The 17803-nt window shown below is 38.2% G+C and overlaps 1 protein-coding gene across 1 annotated transcript in view; it reads left to right on the top strand.

The window, feature by feature from the left end:
* The window catches only part of osbpl5 (oxysterol binding protein-like 5), a 56514-nt gene that overhangs the window by 22290 nt on the left and 16421 nt on the right, over positions 1-17803 (top strand). Inside the window, exons 2-8 of the mRNA XM_065292229.2 lie at positions 9158-9314; positions 11839-11912; positions 13981-14061; positions 14468-14569; positions 14665-14868; positions 16690-16774; positions 17297-17456. Of these exons, the coding sequence (XP_065148301.1) occupies positions 9179-9314; positions 11839-11912; positions 13981-14061; positions 14468-14569; positions 14665-14868; positions 16690-16774; positions 17297-17456 (842 nt within the window). The 5' untranslated portion in view covers positions 9158-9178. The remainder of the gene's footprint in view (positions 1-9157; positions 9315-11838; positions 11913-13980; positions 14062-14467; positions 14570-14664; positions 14869-16689; positions 16775-17296; positions 17457-17803) is intronic.

Below are 17803 nucleotides of genomic sequence, written 5' to 3'. Positions count from 1 at the left end.
AAGGGGATAGAGAATGAAAAACCATTTTTTTCCTTGTCTTTGTTGAATAATGGTAGTCTACCCGCATTCACGAACATACACAAAGTGCTAGACATGCTAAACATCTCAGTCTTATAGAAATTCCTCTTTTAGAAATGTCAGCCAGAAAACAGCCCAATCTGAAAAACTGATGCTTATGACATCACAGGCATCTCACTGCCCCTCCACTTTAAAATAATTGGCTACATTTTTTGAGTGGCAGCGAAGTCAGCCAATCAGTAATGAGATTGCAAGTTAAGCCAGTAGGGGGAGCCAAATAGGTGCAAAACCACTTGTTTAAAATCCCCCACCCTAATAGAGCTATCTGAGAGAGGTTTTTAGGAAGCTTCTAAGGCATTACAGACCCAAACAAAAAATTTTTTGTCTACATGTCACATCACAGAAAAAGGGTAAATATCCCGTTCAATCATTCTATGTCACCTTTAATAAAGATTTTAAGTGTATATTTTTGCACATATTAACTCTTTCCCTTACATTCACAAGTTATCAGGTCAATTAAGAGAATATACGTTTGCATAAAATAATGTGTTCCTGATTAAATTTTTATTTAAATCTGCAATACCGAACTAAAGCCAAAACGTTATTTACAATTTTTTTTAACTCTTGGTATGTTTTGATACTCATTCTGAATCTGGTCTCTAACAAAATTCCTTCACAAAAATGCAATTATTTCAGCTTGTTGCTAAAAATATATTTTTAAAGAAAAATACCCATACTTAAAGGTAGGGTAACACATTTTGAAAAATGCTAACGGTAGCCGCCTAGCAATGAAATCCCGATCCCACCCTCAAGTCAAATCGCCATCCAAAGTCACGCCTCTTTCCAAACACATGAACACACACAGATCAGACGGTCACGTCTCATGTCTCATTCACCAGTGAGAAAACTTTGCAGTACAAAGTGAATAACACTTCCAAAATAACCAACATAAACAACTGGTTTACATCAGAATTAGGGATGTTAACAATTAATCGATCTTCGATTAATTGTCGATAAGAATTTACTCGATAAAACTTAACGATTGTTGAAAAACAAGATCATGCACGTGTGTGCGGCGCATGCGCAAAACACATACAGTCGGAGAAAAAAAAATTAAGCGAGCGCGCAAAAGTTAAACTACTAGCTATGATCACAACGATGCTTGATGCCAAGCACACGCATGTGCTTTTTAACGTCATGCTAGACGAGGCTGGCTGGCTGCCAACGCAACGAAATGACATCCGCAGTGGATCTGAGAAGGTCCGATGCAGAAAATGCAAATACGTTTAGGATACTGAAAGCAAAGACCCTATTCAGGGAAGCCTGCAAGATTAGCATAGCAACGCTGCTATATACAGAGAAGGAGACCAGAAGCCGCTTTTAATGAACAGATTAAAATGTAATCTTAAATTATGGCAAGAAACTGTCAAATGTAAACTGTAACTGACTGTCGTTACACCCTGAATGCCCGCAACATATATCACTGATCATCATTATTGACTGGCTGAGGCGCTGCGTGTTTTCTAATGGAAGGTTGCCATCTCCGTAATATATGCATCTTTGCTGAAAGTACGTCTAAGCTGAGGTGACGACGAGAAAAGTGCCCTTCGTGTGCTTCTTGGATATAATTACAAACAGTGTATCAACGACTCGGAAAGCGAGGTAAACAACTTGATAAATAACACTTGATGATAATAAAACTGTTATTTTGACATGGACTTTCAATGCGTCTGTTGCAGAGTGCCCATGTGAGGCGGAGTTATACACTGTGTCTATTAGTAATTAGGGGTGGGCGATAAACCGGTAGACAAAATTAACCGGTAGAAATTTGTCAACCGGTAGAGATTTTGGACTATCGTTTCTATCGAGGTTACGTGCCCACGTCACGCTCCTGTGCGTGTGGTCGCGAAAACGTAACGTTTGTACACGTATTTAAGCACTGCAGTTTTAAAACAAGTTATTTTAAGCCATTGAAACACAGACAACAGATCTGTATGCGTGCGTTCTTTCTGTGTGTCAGGAGCGGACAAGTCGCGCAACCGCTGCTCTTTCTGTCTGTGAGGAGCGCGCAAGTCGCGCGACCTCTGCTTATTAAGCTCGTGAGCATTTTTCCCGCTTTATTGGCCTTAAATACACATATGCGTCAAAATTCCCGTCTTTGCAAGCATCATCATAAACACGACCAGTAAGGTCTTAAGAGAAAGTAAACAGCTAAAAGAGAAAGCGCATGTGTAACAGTGTATTGGATCCGGACTTTGGTCTTAAAGGGGAAGTTACCTAATTTTGCTCCTGTCTGTCACTCGTGTTAATCAAACAGCATTGAGAAAAAAATCTCTCACTGCTCCTGATTAAATCACTTTTCTACCTTAAATAAAAATATATATAGGCCTATACATACATGCATGCATAATTATTTATTATCATTCTTATTGACTGTGTATCTTCAGAGAGCTTGAGTTTTGTTTGTTTTTATCTTCTTTCTATGCTTGTATATGTTTTTTGTGAGAATTATGAACATTTCTATGGTATTAAAGATTTAAACCTTATTAAAACATAAAAAACTCTACCGTGATACATATCGTTATCATGATATAAAATTAATCCTATCGTGATAGAAGATTTTGGTCATATCGCCCACCCCTATTAGTAATTATATTTCATTACGAGATAAGTTTAAATTGATGATTTTATCAAAACAACAACTACATTGACTCATTTTACAATCCCACTAGCATGTTATTTAGACAAAATAAAATCTTTTAATTCGCGTGAGGAAGCTGTCGTTTTTATGCACACTTTTATGTCATTGGCTATATGCCACTGCAGTTAAGGCTTATTGCACTATTACTGTTAACGATTATTCGATTGATTGATCGTTAATTTAAATGATCATCGAATATGGGAAATTGCATAAATTGACATCCCTAATCAGAATTAGTTTAAGCACACGTTCGATTGTGTAGACGTAGTAACTATATCGTTATGCTAATCCGGAAAACGAACACAAATTTCATAAGCAACACAACGTTTCATCAAAGTAGAATATCTGAATCCATCTCAATACAAACATATCGCGTACCTACCTTACCAAAATAAACAGTGCAACGACCCTTTCAGACCCTTTGCCTCCTGTAGCTGTTTGCATCTCGCGGTAAAGCAGTAAAGTTACCGATGTTAATTTGGGTTTTTGCTCTTGCTGATCCAGGCAGTTTTTGCTGTTGTTGTTATAAAAGATGTCTTTAGTTTTGTTGCTCCTGTGTAGCTTGTCAATTCAGCAGAAAAGTTTGCTGTTCTCGCTGTTTATAGCCAGAGCGCACGTGAACGCGCCGATGACGTATGGTATCTGCGTGGACTCGCTGCGCGGTGGGAATTCAAATTACGCTTACGTATGAGGGACATAAAAGGAAACGTCCGTTCGGACCGAAATCTATGATTTGTTGAACATTTTTTGGTCCTACGCCTTTCACAGATGACATCAATTTTTACAAATACATTTAAACAACTTAACACAGTGATTGCTATCAGAATGTGAGGAGACTTTTAACCAGCATAACTAAAAATGTTTCGGGATCAAATCTGTTACCCTACCTTTAAGAGTTTATAAGCAAAGAAAAATATATAGATAGGATGAAACTTTTTTCCCGTTTTTTTTTTTTTTTTGTAAGCAGAGGGTCTGTTCTTTCATATAATATTTTGAATGTTTATATATTTTAATAAGAAAATTTTTCTGGCAGGCATTTTGTGAAACTTTTGTGAAAATCACAAAAAATGCTGGCGGGCAACTTTGCAAAAAATGACTGGCGGGGAAAGAGTTAAATTACATTCTTGCGCTTCACAAGTGGATAAATTCATAATATATGCATGCATTTGCCCCACATGTACGCAATCCAGGCAGCAATGTCAGTTAGTAGACACGCCCCTTACTGCTGATTGGTTACAAGTGTGTTTTGGTACTCGGCCCAATTCCCTTTTTCCAAAGTGTTTTTCAAAAATCATGCACCCCGCCTTTAAACATCATCTGGTTGAATAAATAATAAGCTTTCCATTGATTTATGGTGTGTTAGGATTAGATAATATTTGGGTCGAGATTCAACTATTTAAAAATCTGGAATTTGAAGGTTCAAAAAAGTTATCCGAATGAAGTCCTTAGCAACACATACGTATTACTAATAATAAATACATTTTTATATATATTTACGGTCGGTTCTTCATGAAACATGATATTTACTTAATATCCTAGCGATTTTTGGCATATAACAAAATAAATTTACGCATACAATGTATTGTTGTCTATTGCTACAAATATACCTGTGCGACTTATGAATGGTTTTGTGGTCCAGGGTCACATATCACAATACATTCTTAATCTTCATAAAGAAATAATTTTGCATGTAAGGTATGTATGCATTTGCATGATATCGGTATAAAATCATCGTTCAACCGTTAATAATGTCAGTGTCATGTATTAAAGTAAACTTTTTTGTGCATAAACAGATAATATTGTTTGAATCCGCAACATTTTCAAAACGTTTTAGCTACTACGCTAACTTATAAAAACAGATTGCACAAAACTTAAAAGTACATTTATTAGGACAATTTCATTGTCTCTTCAATTGAGGTTCTTGTAGCTGTCATATGCCATCAGATCCTCTCTGGATGTGGTCTCTTTGCTTGCTTTGCTTAAAAATGGCAGCTGCCAGGCTTGTTTTCTTGTGAGTCTCCTATGGGAGTGTTGTGAAGCTGCCATGGAGAGCTAAAGTTTAATACGGAGTTGCCGGGGTCACGGTAGGACACTTGGGAGGCTCTGCACAATTGTGGCTTGGCATCGCTCGGACAAGTTTCTGCCATTTATTTGCTCGGCTCTGTTTGAAGATCACCAGAGTGGATCATAGTACAGGCATGCGGGGTCAGAAACCCTCATCAACATTACTATGGCTGGCAGTTATGAGTGGAAACATCTAACAATGGACGTATGCTGTTTGCTTGAATTGGGCGTATATAGTACAAGGCTTTTTATTGTTGGCCAGATATGCAAGAGATGATATTAGCATACAATGTTTCAGAACTTCAGTTTTTTATTTAATTTCCAGGTGTTTTATTTGTTTATTTGTTTAGTATGCACGGGATGTTTTTTCACCTCTGCTCTGCATTGGTTCGTAAACAACGAGAGCAAACTGAGCAGCAACCAGACGTGCAGCCAATCAAATGCATTGTTTCATCCTCCAGCTGTGCCTCTGAGCTGTGATTTGCTCATTTGGCTGCCGGCCAGATCAGGGGTGGGACTTCTTAATCCTGCAGCGCTCTAGAAAGGGAATGGGAGGTGGAGGGGAGTTTTTGTTACACTGCATCTCACAGAAAGCAATTCCCACATCCCCGTCAGACCCACACTGCAGCAGAAAGACTATTTTTAGCTCGGTTTCATGAGAAGGAATGACACTGAAAACTTGATTCAGACGTTAACACCTCTTGTTGCTTAGATTTCTGAATTTTATTCATTTGTGTCATTGTGTGTAAGCTCAGACCTTTTGATTTAAAACTATAATTTAAAAAATAGCATTTAACTTTATTTATTTATAAAGGGAATATTTAAAGGTAATGCGTGTCATTCCTTGGGCACCTCAGTCGCTTGAGACTTGAACCAATGACCTTCGGGTTACAAGCTCAGCTCTCCAACCACTAGGCCACTACTGGTGTAGAGTTAATTCAGCAAAAAACTGCCAACATTGTGCGTCTGTGTTCCCATCAAACATTGCTGATACGTTGTGCTTTCGAATCGCTCTCGCTGTACTTTGATGCCGTACGCCGTGCTTTCGAATCGCGTTGCTGTCTTTGATGTCATACGTTGTGCTTTCGAATCGCTCTCGCTGTACTTTGATGTCATACGCTGTGCTTTCGAATCGCTCTCGCTGTTTTTGAAGTCATACTTTGTGCTTTCGAATCGCTCTTGTGGTACTTTGATGTCATACGTTGTGCTTTCGAATCGCTCTCGCGGTACTTTGATGTCATACGCTGTGCTTTCGAATCGCTCTTGCTGTTTTTGATGTCATACGTTGTGCTTTCGAATCGCTCTTGTGGTACTTTGATATCATACGCTGTGCTTTCGAATCGTTCTCGCTGTTTTTGACGTCATACGTTGTGCTTTCGAATCGCTCTTGTGGTACTTTGATGTCATACGTTGTGCTTTCAAATCGCTCTCGCGGTACTTTGATGTCATACGCTGTGCTTTCGAATCGCTCTCACTGTTTTTGATGTCATACGTTGTGCTTTCGAATCGCTCTTGTGGTACTTTGATGTCATACGCTGTGCTTTCGATTCGTTCTCGCTGTTTTTGACGTCATACGTTGTGCTTTCGAATCGCTCTCGCGGTACTTTGATGTCATACGCTGTGCTTTCGAATTGCTCTCGCTGTTTTTGATGTCATACGTTGTGCTTTAGAATCGCTCTTGCGGTACTTTGATGTCATATGCTGTGCTTTCGAATCGCTCTAGCTGTTTTTGATGTCATACGTTGTGCTTTCGAATCGCTCTTGCGGTACTTTGATGTCATACGCTGTGCTTTCGAATCGCTCTAGCTGTATTTGATGTCATACGTTGTGCTTTCGAATCGCTCTTGCGGTACTTTGATGTCATACGTTGTGCTTTCGAATCGCTCTCGCTGTTTTTGACGTCATACGTTGTGCTTTCAAAACGCTGTCGCGGTACTTCAATGTCATACGTTGTGCTTTCGAATCGCTCTCGCGGTACTTTGATGTCATACGCTGTGCTTTCGAATCGCATTTGCTGTTTTTGATGTCTCACGTTGTGCTTTCGAATCGCTCTTGTGGTACTTTGATATCATACGTTGTGCTTTCAATTCGCTCTAGCGGTACTTTGATGTCATACGTTGTGCTTTCAATTCGCTCTAGCGGTACTTTGATGTCATACGTTGTGCTTTCTAACTGCTCTCGCTGTTGTTGATGTCATACGTTGTGCTTTCGAATCGCTCTTACTTCACTTTGATGTCATACGTTGTGCTTTCGAAATCGCTCTCTCTGTACTTTGATGTCATATGTTGTTCTTTCGAATCACTCTCGCGGTACTTTGACGTCATACTTTGTGCATTCGAATCGCTCTCGCTGTACTTTGATATCATACGTTGTGCTTTCAAAGTGCTCTCGCTGTCTTTGATGTCATACGTTGTGCTTTCGAACTGCTCTCGCTGTTTTTGATGTCATACGCTGTGCTTTCGAAATCGCTCTTGCGGGACTTTGATGTCATATGTGGTGCTTTCGAATCACTCTCGCGGTACTTTGACGTCATACGTTGTGCTTTCGAATCGCTCTCGCTTTACTTCGATGTCATACGTTGTGCTTTCGAATCGCTCTCGCTGTACTTTGATGTCATACGTTGTGCTTTCGAAATCGCTCTTGCGGGACTTTGATGTCATATGTTGTGCTTTCGAATCGCTCTTGCTTTACTTCGATGTCATACGTTGTGTTTTCGAATCGCTCTCACTGTACTTTGATGTAATACGTTGCACTTTCGAATCGCTCTTGCTTTACTTCGATGTCATACGTTGTGTTTTCGAATCGCTCTCGCTTTCTTTGATGTCATACGTTGTGCTTTCGAATCGCTCTCAGTGTACTTTGATGTCATATGTTGTGCTTTCAGTTCGCTCTTGCTGTACTTTAATGTCATATGTTGTGCTTTCGAATCGCTCTCGCTGTACTTTGATGTCATACGTTGCGCTTTCGAATCGCTCTTGCTTTACTTCGATGTCATACGTTGTGTTTTCGAATCGCTCTCGCTGTACTTTGATGTCATACGTTGCGCTTTCGAATCGCTCTCGCTGTACTTTGATGTCATACGTTGTGCTTTTGAATCGCTCTCGCGGTACTTTGATGTCATACGCTGTGCTTTCGAATCGCTCTCGCTGTACTTTGATGTCATACGTTGCGCTTTCGAATCGCTCTTGCTTTACTTCGATGTCATACGTTGTGTTTTCGAATCGCTCTCGCTGTACTTTGATGTCATACCTTGTGCTTTCGAATCGCTCTCGCGGTACTTTGACATCATACGTTGTCATTTCGAATCACTCTCGCTTTCTTTGATGTCATATGTTGTGCTTTCGAATCGCTCTCGCTGTACTTTGATGTCATAGGTTGTGCTTTCTAAATGCTCTCGCGGTACTTTGACTTTATACGTTGTGCTTTCAATTCGCTCTTGCTGTACTTTGATGTCATACGTTGTGCTTTCAAAACGCTGTCGCGGTACTTTGATGTCATACTTTGTGCTTTCGAATCGCTCTAGCGGTACTTTGATGTCATACATTGTGCTTTCAAAACGCTCTCGTGGTACTTTGATGTCATACGTTGTGCTTTCAAAACGCTCTCGCTGTATTTGATGTCATACGTTGTTCTTTCAAATCATTTTTACAGTACTTTTGATGTCATACATGGTGCTTTCGAATCGCTCTTGCTGATCTTGTTGATGTCATATGCCAGTTGGTCAGTGCAATGCCAGTTTTTTGCCGTATTTCCGAGTTAAACAGAATATCACGTGAGAAATAGTGGGCATGGCTCGTGTTTTCCACCGTGCTTTGATTCGATATAGAAAAGTAGTCATTTCATTCAGAAATAAAACTGGCAGCAGACTGGCAGTTGGAGGGGGCGGAGTTACCGGATGCTCCCTTCCAAGCCATCTTACCGACATCCTCAGAGAATGTATGCCACAAGAAGGCGGAAGTACATTTACAGACTTTGAAGTTTATGAGGGCACATGAATAAAAAAATTATGACATGATAAATTGTTTATAATAAACACTGCAATGTTACATAAAAATACAATTTTTATTCTATTGGAAGTTTAAATATTTTAGAGAACTCGTTGCTTTGTTGATTTTCTTGGCTGCTTTTTCATTTGAGTCAATGTTTATGTTGCATAAGAATCCTGGAAACAGTTTATATCAAGGTTGGCGCAGACACACACAGTACATGACTTTCACTTAGACACACACACACACACAGTTTTTCCATTGCTGATTATGTGCTATTGCGTAACACTGCAGCCATGACATTATGTTAGATTGTTTGATGTTGCATTAGTATCTCTGTGCATTATGCTGCCACCAACCATACTTATATCGCTTCTGTCTCTTGCAGGTGGGCAGACTGGCTGACGCAATGAAAGAGGAGAACTTGTTCCGCAGACGGTTCTCACTATGTCCCACAGCAACGTCCCCTCCCAAGATCGACCCGCGCGCGCTGTCCCGCAACCTGTCCTACGGTGGAGACAATGAGCTGTACCCGCTGAGCCCAGGTATCCATTCTATTCAGACATCTGCCAAACTACTGCATCCTTAAAGGAAAACACATTTCTCAATATTTTACTATGTTTTTACCTCAACTTAGATGAATTAATACATACCTATCTTTTTTCAATGGTGCGCTTCATCTTTGCACAGCACGTCGTGAATGTGTTAGCATTTAGCTTAGCCCCATTCATTCCTTAGGATCCAAACAGGGATGAATTTAGAAGTCACCAAACACTTCCATGTTTTTCCAATTTAAAGACTGTTACATGAGTAGTTACACTAGAAGGTATGGTGGCACAAAATAAAACGTGGCGATTTTTTAAAGGGGATAAAAAATGAAAACTATATTGTATGGCGGAAGAGACTATATATAGTCCGAGGTGGTGCAAAAGATTGGAGGCAGGGACTAATTTGCATATTCATAGATCTGCGTATAATAAATGAGACAAGGGTGGAGAGTTACATTCAAGCTATTTTAAATACAAAGAAATTACTGTCCCTGAAAAAACTTCACTGATGGATCAATCCATCAATTAAATATATGAGGTACCGTTATTTTTACACTCTCCGTGTCTTCTTTAATTGACTTAATTGCCTCGAATTGTAATCGAATCGTAATTGTGTCGAAGAAAAGTTAAATGTATCAGCAAATATTGTAGGCAGAGATAATAAATACGGTGTCGTATCGCAACAAACGGTCTGTTTTACATCCCTTAAAATTATTAACTACAGGGTTTAACTAAAAAGTTACATATTGCAGTTTTGACCTGTGGTATGTCTTTGTATAATCACATTTAATCGTAATTGCTTTGAAGAAAAGTTTGATGTATCAGCAAATTTTGCATCGCTGGCGGAGATAACCGATACTTTATCGTATCGCAATGAGTGGTCCGATTTACATCCCTAAAAATTATTGACTACAGGGGGACTTTAACTAAAAAAGTTACATATAGCAGTTTTTAACTGTTGTATGTCGTTATATAATTGTATCGAAACATAATTACTTTGAAGAAAAGTTTGATGTATCGGCAAATTTTGCAACGTTGGCGGAGATAACCAAAACTTTATTGTATCGCAATGAACGGCCCGATTTACATCCCTAAAAATTATTAACTACAAGGGGAATTTAACTAAAAAAGTTACATATAACAGTTTTGACGGTTGTATGTCTTTATTTAATCATATGGAATCGTAATTGCTTGATGAAAAGTTTGATGTATTGGCAAATTTTGAATTGTTGGCAGAGATAACCGCTACTTTATTGTATCACAATGAACGGTCCGATTTACATCCCTGAAAATTATTAACTACAGGGGGACTTTAACTAAAAAAGTTACATATTGCAGTTTTGACGGTTGTATGTCCTTATATTATTGTATCGAATCGTTATTGCTTTGAAGAAAAGTTTGATGTATCGGCAAATTTTGCATCGCTGGCGGAGATAACCGATACTTTATTATATCGCAATGAACGGTCCGATTTACATCCCTTAAAAATAATTAACCACAGGGGGACTTTAACTAAAAAAGTTACATATTGCAGTTTTGACGGTTGTATGTCCTTATATTATTGTATCGAATCGTTATTGCTTTGAAGAAAAGTTTGATGTATCGGCAAATTTTGCATCGCTGGCGGAGATAACCGATACTTTATTATATCGCAATGAACGGTCCGATTTACATCCCTTAAAAATAATTAACCACAGGGGGACTTTAACTAAAAAAGTTATATATTGCAGTTTTGATGGTTGTATGTCTTTTATAAAATCATATCGAATCGTTATTGCTTTGAAGAAAAGTTTGATTAATCGGCAAATTTTGTATCGTTGGCGGAGATGACCGATACTTTATTGGATCGCAATGAACGGTACGATTTACATCCCTAAAAATTATTAACTACAGGGGGACTTTAACTTAAAAAGTTACAAATAGCAGTTTTGATGGTTGCATGTCTTTATTTAATCGTATCGAATCGCTATTGCTTTGAAGAAAAGTTTGATGTATCGGCAAATTTTGAATCGTTGGCGGAGATAACCGATACTTTTTTGTATCACAATGAACGGTCTGATTTACATCCCTAAAAATTATTAACTACAGGGGGATTTTAACTAAAAAAGTTATATATTGCAGTTTTGACCTGTTGTAAGTCTTTATATAATCATATCGAATTGTAATTGCTTTGAAGAAAATTTTAATGTATCAGCAAAGTTTGCATAGCTGGCGGAGATAACCGATACTGTATTGTATCGCAATGATCGGTCCAATTTTTATCCCTAACTACAGGGGGACTTTAACTAAAAAAGTTACATATTGCAGTTTTGACCTGTTGTATGTCTTTATATACTGCTAAAATGATCTTTTTTCCAAATAGATGTGTTATTGTATTGTAAAATCTATGCATTTTTCAATTCTCAGATCATTATTTCCCATGATATTCATTTCCTTAACATATTTCCCTTGGTATTAATGACTTGTTTGTGTGCCGATGTGGGTGTGTGCGCGCGTGCTTGTGTTTGTGTGTGTTCTTCAGGTAATGAAACGGAGAGGAACGGTTTGGCCATAATGAAGGATGAGGTCAGCCCCGCCCGATCGCCCAGTAGTGTGGTGCGTAGATCTTATTGCATGCATGAAATATGATTGGATATGACCCAAAAAACTGCTGGATCGAAAAAAACATATTTTCATGGCTTTACATTCATGCATTCAACAGATGCTTTTATCTAAAACAATTTACAGTGCATTACAATGTGCATTATCAGTATATGCGTTCCTTGGGAGTGAACCCCCAACCTCTTGCGCTACTACTGACGCAATGCTCTACCACTGAATTACAGGAATACTGTAACTCAAAGGATTTATAAGCCCTTTGAAAAATCACATGATCTGCAATTATGCCTCAACCAATTACAGTCTCCCATATCCACTTTGCTGTCTTATTTCCGTTGCACTGAAAGCTTTATTAAATCAAATCTCATGTTTCAAGTCTACATAAAATGCAGCTGTCTGTATCATGTGTTTTTAATGAACGAAATGTGCCAGCGAGACAAAAGTTTCATCTGGAAAGATCTTATATAAGCAAGTCTGCAAAAGAGTCATCTTTAAAACATTAGTACGGGTCACAGCAGTCAAATAATCTAGTAGTCGTCCAAATGCAACCAGTTAGTTAGTGAAATCAACCACTGCTGATTTTTTCCTCTATCTTTTTTTAGCTGCGATGCTTAAATTAGTTTGCTGTGCTTTGTTTGCTAGACAGTTTGCATGGAAAACCCCTCTAGGACAAATTTCACCTTTAAAACACTTTTGCTCCAGCTAGTCTAGTTCAGGCCAGTGAACTTGAAACCAAACTAACTATACTGGATTTTTATGGCACGTTAATTGATCACTTCAGGCAACCTACTAACTACTCATACTGTATTCAGGGTTCCCACAGGTCCTTGAAATCCTTGAAAGTTTGTGAATCTGGGGAAAATAATATAAGGCCATGGGAAGTTTTTGAAAATATGCATGCATAGATACAGGTCATTGAAAGTGCTTAAATCTGTTTTATACAAGAGTTATTCCCTGTGTAGTGTGGGATAATATCATAAAAAATCTAGACTTTTTAAACACACATGCTAAACTGTGTGCTTTAGTTTAAATGCTTATATTTTCTGTATGCGTGTAGGTTGATTCATACTGTACAAAAATGCTTTTTTGCATAGTTGTGTTTGACACATGAAAACGTTTCGGGTTACGTATGTAACTGTTGTTCCCTGAGAAGGGAACGAGACGCTGCGTCTCCCTTGCCATACTTCCTACATTCCTTTTAATGCCGTCTTTGGCAATATTTCAGATAGCGATCTTTCTGGCTCCTGCGTCACCCTGTCTTTGTGGTTAAGCCTCACCATTGGTTAAATTTGATATACACATTCAGACGCACTTACCCTTGGAGGCGTCCCCAAAGTGTCACCGCAGTGACGCAGCGCGAGTTCCCTTGAAAGGGAACTGCAACAATGTATCTAAAAAGTTAACTCGATGTAACCTTGCTCTTACTTGAAATGTGTCCCCACATTTAGTCCTTGAATTTGAGGGTATTGGACCTGGAAAGTCCTTGAAAGGTTCTTGATATGAAGTTTACTAAGGTGTGGGAACCCTGTGGGTTTATAAAACACGTACTGTATATTTGCATATGGCATTTACTACAGTGTTACTGCAGTCCCCGTCTGCATTCACGGGTTTGTAGGTTAATTTGGGTGTAAGAGGAGAACAGAGCCGTTTCCTTTTCCTCTGATCTTCAGCTGACAACCACAGCTGACCAAACACACCTGCTACATTTAACCCGCTGCCTTTTACAGTTTCTGTAGTGTTAAAAAGAGTCATAGCTGGTTGCATCTTCATTCAGGGAATAACGCTGAATGATTATTAATTTAAAATCAACAGATTGCAACGATTGGTAACTATTTTACCTCAGATTCGTCACATATTTAGCTGCGAAAACAGATTTTTTGTGAGATTAACTTGATTTTATACAGTACATCAGAAACTGAATGGATGCTGTAAACATGGTTTTATTTATTTATTTATTTATTAAGAAATTTTGTTTTGCTTTGATGTTGATTTTAAATGAAGTAAAAACACAAAGTTGATGATGTTTTTGTTATTTTTTATAATCATTTTTGATTTCTCTCTACAGTCGGACTCCAAAGTGTTTATTGGTTTGGAGAAAGAGTCTTCCTCGCCCACAGAGAAGCTGGCAAGAAAAGAATCGCTAAAGGTAAGATCTGCTTCCCACTAGTGTTCCAGTTTCTTACTTATAGGCGTTCCTTTTAGCCAAAAAGTGGACAAGAAAAATCATTTAGTCATTTGAGAAGATAGCCTGCAGTGTTTTTTGTTTTATAGTAGCCCTTTTGTTGTAGATGGTGCCCTCTAGTGTTTGACAAAGGTTTTGTTTGAAATGTCATTTATGATGAATAAGTAAGGAATAATTGATGACAGGCCATTAAATTATTCGAAAATAATGCACACCCAAGGTGGTAATGCAGCATAACCGGTGGTTATTTTAAGACATTTGTCAGGTTAGTTGTGGGTAAATAAAAAATAATGCATACCCATGAAACATTAACCAAAGCATTCAACAATCCCGTGGTATAATCCATAATATCTTCACTTTTATATCCCAGGTTCAGAAAATGAATTATCGTCAGGAAAAGAAGAGGGTTGCAAAAGATATATTCAGTGCTCTTAAGGACCCGAGTGTGGTTATCATGTCCAACTGGCTAAAGGTAAAACAAACACAATTGTTAATCTGGTGACCGTGATCGGTCATTTGGCAATAGCTCAACCGTATCTAAGACGTCCGTCTGGGAATCTGTCTCAGATCCGCGGGTCGTTGAAGAGCTGGACCAAACTGTGGTGCATACTGAGGCCAGGCATCCTTCTCATATATAAAACTCCCGATTCGGAGCACTGGGTGGGAACGATCCTTCTGAACGCCTGCAAACTTATCGAAAGACCCTCAAAGAAAGACGGCTTCTGCTTTAAAGTCTACCACCCTATGGAGAAGTCCATCTGGGCCATGAAGGCAAGTACAGAAACACTTGACAGCTGCTCAAAAAGATGATACACTGATCCCTAACTGTCTCTGGGGCAGTACCCATCTGTTAAAAAGGTCTTTTTACAACATGATCTCACAAAGTTCCGTGGGATAGTCACGGAATTTTGTGCTCATTTTTCCGTGGCATTCTCACGGATCTCCGCATTTTTCCGTGGCCCTGCTACGGACTGTCTTTTTCCGTGGCATTCTCACGGATTGGTTACTCAACTGCTTTTTCCTATTTTCAAACCATTTTTGCTTCGGTTTAGGGTTAGATTTGGTGTTTGCATTAGTATGTCACTTTAACTATTGGTTTATATAATTTTTTCTGATTTATTCTTTTATATTTTCTAAACTTTAAACAATTGTCGCCTGGCGTTGGGGTTAGAGTTGGGTTTGGGTAGGGATGTCATTTCATGTAAATCTAACCCTAAACCGAAGCGAAAATGGTAAGAAAATAGGACAAAACAGTTGAGTAACCAATCCGTGAGAATGCCACGGAAAAAGACAGTCCGTAGCAGGGCCACGGAAAAATGCGGAGATCCGTGAGAATGCCACGGAAAAATGAGCACAAAATTCCGTGACTATGCCACGGAAATTCGTGAGATCAGGTTGTCTTTTTATGTACCATTTAGTATAACATTTGGTAGCAATAAGTACCTCTTTAGTAGGGACGCGCAGATATTATTTTGGGGAGGGGGGGTGATACCTGTTTAAACAGACAACTATTGGCCGATACAAATATTAAACACTTGTATACAATACTATACAGTTGTCCTATTAGCTAATTTATTTCTGCATCAAATTATTTTTACTGAACATGAATTGGATAAATTTAACATTTAACTGACCAACATAATAAGAGAGGCACAAAGTAAGACAAAATGTTGGCAAATTTTTGAAAAAGCCCAGACCGCAGACATTTTCCCGAAATACTCTTATTTTGACAGCATGATTCACGTTATTAACTACGAAATTTTAAAAAAATTCCCCATCGCACGTCTGACAAACTATAATTTGTACAGATTTTATTTTGTTTTGGGAAGTATTTAATTATTTAAAAAAAAAAATTAAATTATGCAACATGCAACTTATTGCCTTCACGCAGTTAGTTAATTAATAAATAATAAATTATCGTATTGGCCTTTGACGGGCTTTTGCAATGGTTTCAAAATCATCAAAATCGTCCGATACATATCGACGGCCGATACATCGGTGCATCACTACTGTTTAGGTACAAAGATGTACTATTTGAAAGGGTACCGCCCATTAACCTGCCATTTTTTGTGATTTTCACAAAAGTTTAACAAAATGCCTTCCAGGAAAATTTTCTTCTAAAAATATATAAACATACAAATATATCAAATGAAAGAACAGACTCTCTGCTTTCAAACAAACAAACAAACAAAACGGGAAAAAAAACGTTTCATGCTATCTATATTTTTTTGTCCTGCTTATAAACTCTTAAATATGGGTATTTTTCTTTAAAAATAATTTTTTTGCTAAAAGCTGAAATAATTGCATTTTTGTGAAGGAATTTTGTTAGAGATCAGATTCAGAACGATTACCTAAACATACACAGAATTTAAAATTAGTAAATAACGTTTAAGCTTCAGTTTTTTATATAAAATGGGTAAGTGCCATCTAGTGGATAATCGTGGCATTGCAAATTAACATAAAAATTCATCAGGAACACGTTTTTTGTTGTTTTGCAAATCTTTTCTCTTAATTGATAAGATAACTCATGAATGGTGTGGAAAGAGTTAACAATGGATTAAGAGAATGATTATTATTTGTTTTGTTATTTAGGGTCCTAAAGGAGAGAACGTGGGATCCATCACACAACCCCTGCCTAGTAGTTACCTTATCTTCAGGGCAGCATCTGAGTCTGATGGTGAGCATTTACTGATGGGGAGCTTGGCTATTTTTCTTAACAGTACAGCTTTCCCAGAAACAGACAGATTTTTTCCAACAGGCAGTGAAATAGGATGACAAACACTAATGTCACGTTGCTTTACACACCAAACCTTAAAACCGAGCAAGATGAGGCTATATTTAAAGTAAAAATGTTTATCTTTCTCGACTAATATAAGAAAATCTGATTATTTCAGTTTATTTTTAAAGTTTATCTTTTCAATTCATGTAAATCTATAAATAATTATGCAAGATATAAAGTGTTTGTCATGAGTTTTCTGGTGCACTCATACTTTTTAGCATCAGGTCTCCTATAAAGAGGAAAAAATGGATAGAGGTTTCAGGCGGTGCCGTACGTTTGTCCGGCCCTGCACCTCATGCATACAGAAATACTTTTGCCGACAGTGAAAAGAAGAGGTTTGCATGTAGATGTATCATGTGTAGTCTTCACACAAACTCGTGAGGGTTGCGGTGAATAGCTTTGATTGTTTATTTGCTTCAGGGCGCTGTTGGATGGACGCTCTTGAATTGGCCCTCAGTTGCTCCAGCCTGTCCAAGAAGACGGCAAAGAGCTGCAGGGAAGATCTCAGCAGCTCCTCCGAGTCTTCACATATACTACATCTGCTACAGTCCACCGCTCTCACAGACCAGGATCTGTTACAGTAAGTATACAGTAAAAAACCTTTCTGATCTCTATTTATATCAATAAGCAGCAGATGCAATTTAAAGGTTTGCTCACACAAGCAAGTACATTACATGAAAGAGTGACATTTTGTGAAGCTGTTGGACATAACTGAATGACAAAAGTATATACTATTTGCTATATTATATTTAAGGAATATTACACCGAAATATGCCAAATCTGTCATAATTTCTCACCCTCGTGCCATTTTAGATGTATATGCTTGCTTTGATGTTTTCCTCGCTTTTGTAAGATACTTTGGATAAAAGCGTTTGCTAAATGCTCAACTATAAATGTAAATATACACTCACCTAAAGGATTATTAGG

Source organism: Paramisgurnus dabryanus, chromosome 23 (genome assembly GCF_030506205.2).
Source record: "Paramisgurnus dabryanus chromosome 23, PD_genome_1.1, whole genome shotgun sequence".
Taxonomy (NCBI): domain Eukaryota; kingdom Metazoa; phylum Chordata; class Actinopteri; order Cypriniformes; family Cobitidae; genus Paramisgurnus; species Paramisgurnus dabryanus.
The sequence above is the reverse complement of the archived record's forward strand: the minus strand, read 5'-3'. Positions and strand labels throughout refer to the sequence as shown.